Below are 12,044 nucleotides of genomic sequence, written 5' to 3' on the forward strand. Positions count from 1 at the left end.
ATAAATAAATAAATATAAGTCTAGAACTGCTTTTAGTATCCTGGTGGTCCAGAGGTAGCGTTCCCTGGTCACAGTCATGGGCTCGTGGGCCGTGGGTTCGAATCCTGGCGAGTTGAGGTGTTGATTGTATGTAGAAGTTCGTGCTTTATTGGGCTAATGAAATATATATATATATATATATATATATATATATATATATATATATATATATATATATATATATATATATATATATATATATATATATATATTTATATCGACATATAATCGCTGTGCATGTGTAATTGTGTATGCATTGGTTATGTAAGGTGTCCTGGTGTACATACTGTACATCTAAAGACACATTGATTACCATATTATTGAGTTAATAAAACTTAATAGATAAATCAAGTGGATGACGGCAAGAGCCTGCCTGCACTCAGACCAAATGAGGACCACGATGCTGCGCTGCCATCGCTTCGTCGTAGCTGGGTGGACTGTCTGACGAAGGCTGCCAGGATGCCATAGCGCCTCCGTCAGATATATTATGTGAGGAGTTGTAAGTTGGAGACTGTGCCAGGTTTCTTTCAGGATTTGGTCTGTTGACTGTTGATGGAGAATGCTCCCTTTCTGTTGGGTTTTCCACCCTATTTTCTCTGGTTAATGTTAATAAGAGTTCCGAAGCACCGAGTTCCTGAAGGTTCAGCCTTAATGGGGCTGCCGGTGACGCTGAAGCAGAATAATGTGAATGTGGGCTGGGGTATGGAGGCTGTGTGACGGAGTATGAACGCTGGTTGGATGGACAACTGGGAGCGTTAGCTTGATCTTGTACAGACTGGATCGGATATGTAGGTAATGATTGTTCCATACGTTCATTCTTACAACACATGATGCAACCTACAGTACACGTCACCAGCCCTCCGATACCTTTGTGAGAATGTGAAAAACAATGTTAGATATTAGACAACTAATGTAATTTATATAAATTTATATGTTTATATATAGTTCATCTTTAAGGGTGGGTATTTATTGATTAGGGTAATGCATGCAGAAAAGGAGATCAAATCCCTAGGGACAGCAGGTGTGCACCATAATCAGGTCATAAGGTAAGGCTTATCCAGCCCTTTCACCTGGTTACAAATCTTCTTAATCACAAAATTGTCCAATTTGTACATGCCATTACTCAAATTCATGTTGAGAGCAGATTCGGTATGTTTAATGAGACTAGATTCTATAATGTTCCTATTGACAATTGGATTACAAGGTAAAATTGAGGAGGCATTATCCCAGTCAATGCAATGCTTATTATCTCCAGTATGAATGAACAGAGCACTGGACTCCTGGCCTGTCCTAACACTATATTTATGTTGTTTAAGTCTAGTTATAAGATCTTTTCCCATCTGATCTAAGTAGAACATATTACATTCCTTGCAAGGAACCTTGTAAATGCAGCTACCTGCATTGTTGGAGGCACCACAGTTCAGCGTGAGCCACCGCTGTGAGAAGACGCACGTCGCATTTACTCCCGACCCACGCGCTTCCACTGCTCACGATGGCGCCTACCCAGACTTACTGTCGCCATACATGCCACTCTCACTTTGACGTGGATATATCGTCTCTGTTGAATTGACTTGCTTGTTTTTTTGTGTTTTATGCTCACAATTCTTAGTGCCCTTACCGATTCTCCCAGTAATAACGAACCCTGCCGGAACTGTCGTTAGGACAGGCCACAAAGGGGCCCCTTAGAGGGGTGTGAGATGGGCCGGTGATTTTAGCTGATAGGGTAGTGTAGGCACCTCCTTTTGTGAGGGTCCTGTTGGAAAGCCAGATCCACTATTGGTACCTACGACCCCTGTTGGGGCACGAGGAACTAGGTAGGTATAGTGAGCCTTCATTGTCAATTTATTGATTTAAGACGAGCGAGAGAGACGTAACCAATAGAAGGAAAATGCAACAAGAGGCTTCGGAAGGAAGACGACTTCTCCGACATGGCCAATATGTCCCCAGCAATCCACCCCGTGGCAGAACCACCCACCGTCGAGATTCCGACTCATGAAGTACAAGATTTCCAAGGAAACCGAGTTCGACCATGCATACGAGGTAGTAGTAGCACTGGAACTAGAATACAAGAACATCAAGTTCAGTGTGAAGCCCAATCTAGTTGGAGACTTGATACTTTCCCCCCAAGACCACAACACAGCCAAGATCCTCAGCGAGGTCACCAATCTCAACGGAAAGACGATCAAGATAATACTATTAGACCCCGAGGAGAAAACAACCAGAATGGTCTTACTACGATATCCTCTTGAACTACCTGTAGAAGTCATCATAAAACATCCAAAAGTGACCAAGGCAGAGCGCTGTGTTACGAGTCGGGACAAAGCACAGACAAGGCAAGTGCTAGTGGACATCAAGGGGACAGTCCCAGAGGAGGTAAACCTAGGCAACTGGGGGACTTACAAGTTGCGTCCTTTTGTCCCAGAACCACTACGATGCTACAAATGTCAGAAATTTGGACATCACCAATCCAGGTGCCACAAAAACGTGAGATTTGGCATTTGCAGCCAAAGCCACATGCCAGAAATGTGTATTCAGAAACACAAGGACGGAACCATCACGACAGCCAAGTGCCTAAATTGTGGAATGAAACATCACGCTTGGAGCACATCATGCCCAGAGAGGAGAGAGCGGATGAAAGTTGCAATGGCAAAAGTTCAACCACAAAACAGAACAGAAGCACCTCGGAGCACATTCGTGTGGGGTTAACAGCGACAGAATACAGTCAACCCAACACCCACTCCGCCTCAACTGTCAGAGGATTCCTTCCCTGCACTTCCTCCACCAGGCTACAGGACAAAATTGAAGACACCGGGACAAAATCAGTCCATGCAGGAAACCATGACAAACCAGTGGACTCCTCAACCGCAGCTCCAGAGCTGTGTAGCAGTAAAAGGACAGAACACTCCAGTATTGGTGGAGAACACCATATTGCCTGGGACACTGCAACCCCTTCAGGCGACCACCCAACTAAATACACCCCAGCCTGCCAATCTACAAGTGGCATTCACCGAAGAACAAATAAAACAAATGATCACTATCATGATAGTGACTTTCTCTACGATAATGCAGAAACAAGATACCAGCACCGAAAATATAATAAATGCAGTTATGACGCAGCTCACAGAAAAGATGCAGGAAGACCAGACCCCCAAAACTCCACAACTACGAGTGTAACAGACGACGTCCTTGAGACAGATATCAGACAAGAGGAAGAACTTGCTATCCAAGAGATCTCTCAAAACCGTGAAACCTCATGCCCCTTGCAACTGATCACGAGGAATAGTACAACAAACACAGACCGTCAGCAAACACACGATCACAGACAAGAGCGACAGCACCCTGAAGAGAGAAGAAAAAACTCCCGAGATTCCACCTCCTGCTCCTCCCTCAGAGCAGGTGCCCAAGAAACAGCCACCACTCCTAACGGACGAGGAGGAGAGCGACTCGACCATGAACGCCGAGAGCAACTACAACGACGAGGAGATAATGATAGAATAGCCCCACCTCCTCGTAATCTCAAGATAACACAGTGGAATGTACAAGGCCTGTCCAACAAACGGCATACTGTACAAGCAGCAGCCTTAGCTAAAAATATTGATGTCTTCATTCTACAAGAAACCCTGATGTCTAAAGATAAACAATTCCGCTGGCCTGGATACCAACAGTACTCTGTACCAAAGGGGCCCAACTCCCATGGCAGCATGATTCTCGTCAGGGCGGCCATCCCCAGTTCAGAAGTAGAAACAGTTCACTGTGGAGTGGAGTAGAGGCACAAGCTGTTCAGATACACCTGGCAAACGACAGTCTTGTAGTATACAATATCTATAAACCGCCTACCAAACGACTAGAAGCCGGTGAACTACTGGCACACGCAACACAGGAACTTGTGCTCATTGCTGGGGACTTCAATGCCCACCATCCAACGATCAATTCGACCACAAGAATGAACCTGGATGGTCATCACCTAGTGGAACTGCTGACAGATGTTCCAGAAATAACGCTCATTAATACTGGGGAACCAACACACATACTGGGAGGAACATTGGACCTCACATTCATCTCCACTGAGCTCGTTCCAGTGGTTCAGTGGGAGATAGATGATGAACTGACCAGTGACCACTTTGCAACGACAACTACTTTGAGAATGGAACTACTCCCTCCTCCCCCACGTCCGTCACCCAGATGGAATACCAAGAAAGCAAATTGGAAATAATATCAAGATAAACTCCAAAAATGGTTTTCGAACTATTAACCAGCCGAAGATATTGACCAACTAAACCAGGACCTTACTGATGCCATACAACATGCAGCAGAGAAAGCAATACCAAACACAAATCCTATAAATAGACACCACAAAGAATACTGGTTATACAATGACGAAGTCAGAGAACAGAATCATAGAATGAACACATTCAGAAGACATCTCCGACAAGACCCCTTCCCCTGAGGGAGTGAAACTCTTGAGAGCTGCTGTTCAACATGCTCGTCAAATTATCAGAAAATTAGGGAAGACAAATGGCTCGAGTGGTGCGCAACCTTTAATGCACACACCAGCCTGAGTGAACTCTGGAGAAAACTCAGGATAGCAACAGGAAAACTGCCCAGCCACTCCAGGAAACAAATCGCTTGGCAGAGCACTTTGCAGAACGCTCGTCATCAGCTCAACTACCTCTGAAATAAGACTTCATCTACAGCAAGTACAAATGGAGAGAGAAGTAGTAGTCAGACATGCAATTGAACAAGACGACACTACAGACTGTCTGTTTACTATAGAAGAAATCAGAAGGGCCAGGAAAACAAGCAAAGACACCGCTCCTGGCAGTGAGGGTATAACCTATTCATTGTTCAACAATGCAGGACTTGCTGGTGAACTTGTTCTCCTAACAGTTATAAACGCATCATGGTCAGCAGACAAACTCCCGTCAGCTTGGAAAGGAGCAAACATTGTTCCTATTCCCAAACCCAATGATCCCCCGAATTTCAGACCAATATCACTAACAGCATGCATCGGCAAAACCGCCGAAAGGATGGTCCTTACACGTCTCCTCTGGAAAATTGGACCACTTCACCACAATATCTTTGAATTCACCAAAGGTCTCAGCACTGCACACAGTTTGGCCACTCTCCTGGGATCGATTGGTCAAAATAAGGCAATCGTAGTATTCCTTGATCTAGAGAAAGCATTTGAGCTGGCAAATGCACAGGCCATTGTAACCACTCTGGCCCGGAAAGGCGTCAAGAGATACCTACTGGCTTGGATTGCTAACTATCTCCAAAACAGAACGGCAAGAATTACTTGTCAAGGACAAGACTCAGATCAGCAAAGACTGGAAAATGGCACACCACAAGGAGGAGTTCTTAGGCCAACTCTCTTCAACATCCTCATGGAAAACTTATGTCGGCTCCCCTTTCAAGAGGGTACCAAACTGCTGTGCTATGCTGACGACTTAGCACTGATAGTAAAAGGCAGAAACTAAATCAGCAAAGTCCAAAGAGCAGTAGACCTCATCAGTGAAGAATGTATGAGGCTCGGGCTCAAGATATCAATCCCCAAATCGAAAGCCATGAGGTTTGGATACAATGAGCCGGTGACACAACTTCAAATATAAGGTATTGCCCTACAATGGGTCAATGTATACAAATACCTGGGCATCTGGATTGACAAATGCCTCAAATTTTACACTGAGATAAACTATCTAAGAGACCGAATAGGCAAGAGAGTCAACATTATGAGAGCCATGACAGGACCCAAGGTGGGTGCGGGATATGTAGTCCAAAGAACGCTATATATACACGCCATTCGATCATTAACAGACTATGCGACACCGGCTCTAAACACACTGTCCGAGGGGCAGTGGGCGAAATTAGAAGTTGCCCAGAATAACGCTATGAGAGCCATTGTCAAGGCACCTATGTGGACAAAAATTGAAAACTTACACATGGAGACAGGTCTCACATCTCTCCAAACCAGAGCGGAACGATTAACAGCGTGCTTTGCAACAAAATTAATTACCAGGGCTCGGGAGGGTGACATCAAGAATGGACTCTTACGAGCACTGAACCTTAACAGGGATGTCTTTAACAAGAAAACATGGCTATTGTGAGCAGCTGACGCTGTAAATCGACTGAAATTGAAAGACACAATCCTCAGCAAAGGACCTGATACAATGAGTCCCCGCCAGCAGTCTTCTACATTCTACAAACTGGGACAAGAAAGGCTGACTGTAACCCACTTGAGCTCCGACAGATAGCAGAGAGAAACATGAAGGCTCTAACACCTCACAATAGTACAGTGTATCACACAGACGGTTCTATAGAGACCACCAGTACGAAGGCAGGAGCAGCCTTCACTATAGAAGGAGGTAACACGTCCCTTTGGAGAACCTCAGATGGATGCTCTACTTTGCAAGTTGAGCTAGCTGCCATACTTGGAGCCCTAAGACACGCTTCCATAAACAGTCAATAAGGCATTGTAATACACACTGACTCACGATGTGCTGTTGAAGCACTACAATGCAGAGAGCATAGAGACAACATTCATCTCATAACACCCGTTATTGGACTACTGCAAGGTTTAAAACTACGAGATCGGCAAGTTATCATTAACTGGGTGCCCAGTCATATCGGAATCCCAGGGAATGAACGAGCTGAAGCTGCTGCCAAGGCTGCGTTAGAACAGCGAAACATTGAGATGAACATCCCACCCAGTCAGGAGCAGATAAAGAAGACCACAATAACACGAACTGCCCAGTGGAAAATAGACAAACATAGAAGATTAACACCAGTATCATGATCGGCCAGGTGGTTCTATCTGGTCACGAATTATGAGAGACCACCATTCATGAAGGATATAACAAGAAGGGAAGAAGTCAACTTCCACCGACTGAGACTGGGATACCCATGCATTTGGGAAATAATTGTATCAGCACCAGCAGAACAGCGCATATGCAAAACCTGCGACAGCGGAGCAGAAAACACACTGCAGCACTACCTCATAGAGTGCCCTGGAGCACAATTAGCTAGGAGAAACATACAACCCCCTATCACAGCAGAGAAGGTTGCCAGAAAGCTAACCACCAACCACTCTCAAGAAACCCTACAGTTTCTTACTGAGCATTCCCCCCCCCCTTCCCACACTAGTGGTGGAGATGTACATTTAACCAAAAAGACCTTGGTGTTTTATCCCAGCAGTGGGTGGACCAGCATTTTATCTTAAGGTCCGCATAGGTAATATTCCTACAAATCAATTAAAAAAAAAATGTTGGAGGAGTTCTTAATTAACATTTTTTTCCCTGCATGAATTACTAAATGTTACATTTACGTTCCAGGTTTTTAGTTATAGAGGAATTTGAGTGAAAATTTTGTTAAAGGGTATTCGTAAGAGATTTTTATTGCCATGGGTTGGCTTAGGATTAGTTCTATAAAATGATTTATTAGCAACGTTAAGGCTTTTGTCTATAAAAGACCTCGGGTATTTTGAGTTCAAATCAATATTATAGATATATTTATATTCCCCATCAATGAATTCAGGACTGCATATTCGTAGAGCACGTAAAAACATTAATGAAAAATATTAACTGTTTGACTCTATTATGGTAGGCCTGAATAATAATAAATGTATGATCACACATTAATAGATTTCCTATAAATACTTAACTTAAAGGTGTTACCTACTCTGTGGATCAGACAGTCTAAGAATGGTAATTTGCAGGCACTCTAATCCCACTGTGAATTTGATCGAAGAGGCTAAGTTGTTAAATGGTGGTAGAAAGGATTTTAAGTCTTTCATTACATGGCCAAAGACATGTAACATCGTCTACATAATCTAACCAAACAGTTAAAGGTGGTAAAAAATTACTTAATAGTTTTTTCTAAAAAAAATCCATATATAAATTGTTCAACACTGGTGAAAGCAGATTACCCATCGCCATACAAATTTTTTTAGCATAACATTTTTCATTGAATTCAAATTTACAATCCTTAATACACAGTTTGATGAGCGCAATAAAAATATTTTTTGAGACCGGCAAGGGAATATACTCCAGGGAATCTGTGAGGAACTCAAGCAAATAATTATCAACTGGTACAGTACCTTTGTAAAGAGTGATGTTACATCAAAACTGACCAGTTTAAGATCATTATTACTGTGTAAGAAACTAACCATTTAGACAACATATAAGTGATTGATCTAACTGAGCTAATGATGGACCTTACTGAGTTATTTGGCTTGTGAGTCTTGTTAAGACCGTACATGTATGGCAGTGAAGGAGACGTTGAAGAAAACTGTTTAATGAGATTAACTTCACCTCTCAATAGAGACTTAAGTTTTTTGTTAAACTGAGTGTTAACTGTGTTGAGAGGATTATTTATGAGCTTAGAATATGTTGCAACATCACATAAAAGGTCATTCATTTTAGATAGATAATCATCTTTGTTTATAATCACTACTGTGTTGGCTTTATCTGCTTTAGTAACATATATATCCTTATTTTTCTTAAGGGCTTCGATTGCTTTGGAAATCTTTCTGGACAATTTGGAACATAGATGCGTTACACATGTTCATTTCTTCATTTGTAAAATTACTGAGTTTCTCCAAATTGCAAAATGCTCTGGCTATATTAAAACTGTCGACTCCCTTGTTAGAGCCATCAAAACTTAAACCATAACCGAGGGCACACAAGGTATCATTGTCTAGTTGTTTAGAGGAAGATTCACTACAAAATGTGATTGGCATCCTTAGTCCAATCACTTTTCGTATTGTAAGACAGAAAAAACAAGTTTTTAACAGGACTATTCCGAGCGAAAGGAAGAAGTTCATGTTGGATTACTGTTTTGATAAACTGAGGTATGAGCGTTCTAATCTTCAAGCAAATCTAGACCACAGATTAGCACTCCTTATTAAAAATAGTGATTGAACATAAACATGTATGTCATATCTTGAAATTCTGACACTTTAAATATATAAGGGGGGAAAACAGAGAAACGTCAGTTAAAATTCAGACAGAGTACTGAATGAATTTTGGCGCTTCCTGTCTCCTGACTCCAAGCCAGTCGCGGCCGCGAGGGTGGACTGCCACCTGCTACTCTTGGTCAGGGCTGCCGCTCATCTGACTGTCTATATCTTATCACTTTTTCTAGAAAGTAATTAGTAGTTCTTTGCAGAAAACTTCAAAATGACGAGGAATGACTTAGATATTTTGAGTGCTATGAACACGTCCACTAAAAGGGAAACGGAAAACACAGTGCAGGGGAGGATCCAGGGTGAGTGTCCTTGGGGTCCGGACGCCCCTTTTCATCAGAAAATTCCAATACTTTTCTTTAAAGCAGTATTGTCTTCAGGCGTTTCTGTATAGTAAAATGTAATTACTATTGACCTCAGAATATCTCCTAATATCATGTGCACATGCCCTCAAAATGGCTTCAAAATACCTATGATACTGGTCAGATTTCAACAAAATTCGTGGGCTTACATCCCCCTCCCGCCCCCACACAAAAACCTCTAGCCTAGTGGGCTCGCTATGCTCGCCATGTTCCCCCACCCAAAACTTCTGCAATGTTTGAATTAATTTTGATTAATGAACACAAAAAAATATAAATACGCATATACAGTACCTGTTGTATATATATACATGTAAAAATCTATACTTTATTAATTGCATCAATCAGCTGTTGTACAGTCTCGTTCAAGATTCTTCGAACACTGCTGGAGACAGCTGGCAACTCAAGGCCGTTTGTTTACTATAGTACGTAGTAAATATTATGAATGAATGTAAAAGTGATCGGTGATTGGTTACTTAGTTCCCCGTTGCTTAATTGATGGTTGGGCTTTGTTGTCTTGTATTATATTATACGTCTCTGCTGGTGTATACTCTTAATTTGATTTTAAAATGGATAGAGCAATGAGCCAACCTATATGAAATCATATTTAGATAAATAAACATAAGTAAAAGTCGGTAAGTATGTTAAAGAACATCATGCATCGGGCACAGCTGTGTGCAGGCTGTTTATGCGGTTGCCTGTTTATCATTAATTTATACTAATATTGTCTTCAAACGTTTAATCCATTTCGATTAATTAATCCAGTCGTAAATAACCGATGCTAAACAGATTTCTTTCTAAAGACGCTGATTTCATGCAACACAAACTGCTATTTTAATTCGCGCTGGGATTAAGCAGAATTATCGGTTCGCTGCTACCTCTAGTAAGTGTGTGCGTGCGTGTGTGCCTTAGTCTGTGTGTGTGTATGTCAATGCTTGTCTGTGAAAACAGTTGTATAAATGAAACAGTATTAATTAGTTTATTTAATGAAATATTTTATTTTACATTCCCCGTGAGGCACTGGAAAGAAAAATTTATATATAATGTTTTATTTTTATCTATTTATTTATGTTTAAATTATATTTCATTAAATGGATACTACACAGTTTTTACGAAATGAAAGACTTTCTAATGAGATCCTCCGATGAACCAGTTTAAAAAAAAAAAATTTGCGGACAAACAATCGCAATGGATACAATGCAATACAATACATATGCTACTGCATTAGCTACACCTTCAGTACGAGATTTCATTAATGAATGTAATACTTTTTTTTTATAATTAATAAAAACAGCAAGGGACTCCTTTGAAATCGACTTTCTTCACGAGAGCGTGCGTATGTGTATGTGTCTATGCAAGTGTGCGTGAGTGTTAGAGCATTATTGTAAGTTATGAAATAATTGTGGGGTAATGTTGTAACATAGTTTGGTATTTTGGCAAAGATTTCTTCCCATTTGTTATAATAACTGAAAAGAGAAATATATATACAAATACAACCATTACAGTTGTTACCGCCACAGTAGTATAAACTAGAAGAGAGGGAGAAAGAGAGGGATAGAGAGAGAGAAAGGGAGACAGGAGAGAGCCAGAGTGTTGACAACGAACTTTGCTGAGGTGTTAAATGTGAAACAGATGGTCCTCGCCTAGGGCTGACTTGCTCCTTGTGGGGTTCAGAAGATAGTCTCTAGCCGTCCAGTGAGCTAACAAGTCAGGGAGCTAATAAGTCCTACATTAGACCCGAAACACTTAAGTTTTTATATGGTTTATCATCCCACTCTACTCAAATATATAATATAGTTGTTAATAGTGAAGGAACGTATGGATGAATTAATTAACTCATATGTAACATATGTAATTTGTACTCTGCAGGTTTTGACAGAATAAAGAACAATCGAGTCCTACGGGCAAGGGTCTCAATATCCCACAGTCACTCACTGGGCGGTTACAACAGTAAACGTTATCCAAGAATACATAAATATATTGTGAAAGGCATGACATGAACTTATTAAATATAGATTATGAGATTGAAATATGAAAGATCAATTTCCTCGTCGCAGGTGCCTTCAAGAGCCGGATCGGACAGCTGTGATCGGACCATTACATATTGTAGGAATTGTGTCGTTATACAGTTGTTTCCTTGTCTCCGTCTCCCTCTCTGATTTTTTCCCTGGTTGACCTTTGTAATTACTACATTGAATCGGGGGTGCTTGAAGACATTCTTGCTGTTTATCCCAAATTTGCTAGCCCACACTGATTTGTCTTCAATTAGAATATGACGTCTAATGTATATGAACCACTGTCTTGCATGGCAGCGAACAGTGACTGTTATCGCCGCTGGCTTTATCGTTGGTGCCAACAACCATATGCCTCCCCCACCCCACATGCGGCCTGTTATCACACCAGATGTAGCGACTGGGGGGTGGGGGGTGGGGGGCGGTGTTTACCGCCGGGAGTGTCATCGCCACTGGCGTAAGTGCCGGGAGTGTTTTCACCGCTGGCGTCAGCACTAGTGTCAGTGCTGACATTTTTGCTGCCTTACCCGAACAAAGATTAGGGGAGTGAGCGGTGTTTACGGCGGCGTGGCCACCTGGACTCTTTGCCACTGGGAGTGTCATCGCTGCTGGCGTAAGTGCTGGCATCGCCGGGAGTGTTTTCATCGCTGGCGTCAACACTAGTGTCAGTGCTGA

The 12,044-nt window shown here is 41.9% G+C and overlaps 1 protein-coding gene across 1 annotated transcript in view; it reads right to left on the reverse strand.

The window, feature by feature from the left end:
• Nucleotides 1-259: 259 nt before the first annotated feature.
• The window catches only part of LOC121859368, a 61,074-nt gene continuing 49,289 nt past the window's right edge, over nucleotides 260-12,044 (reverse strand). Inside the window, exon 3 of the mRNA XM_042356145.1 lies at nucleotides 260-906. Within this exon, the coding sequence (XP_042212079.1) occupies nucleotides 419-906 (488 nt within the window). The 3' untranslated portion in view covers nucleotides 260-418. The remainder of the gene's footprint in view (nucleotides 907-12,044) is intronic.

This window comes from Homarus americanus, unplaced genomic scaffold, assembly GCF_018991925.1.
Source record: "Homarus americanus isolate GMGI-L3 unplaced genomic scaffold, GMGI_Hamer_2.0 scaffold7626, whole genome shotgun sequence".
NCBI lineage: Eukaryota > Metazoa > Arthropoda > Malacostraca > Decapoda > Nephropidae > Homarus > Homarus americanus.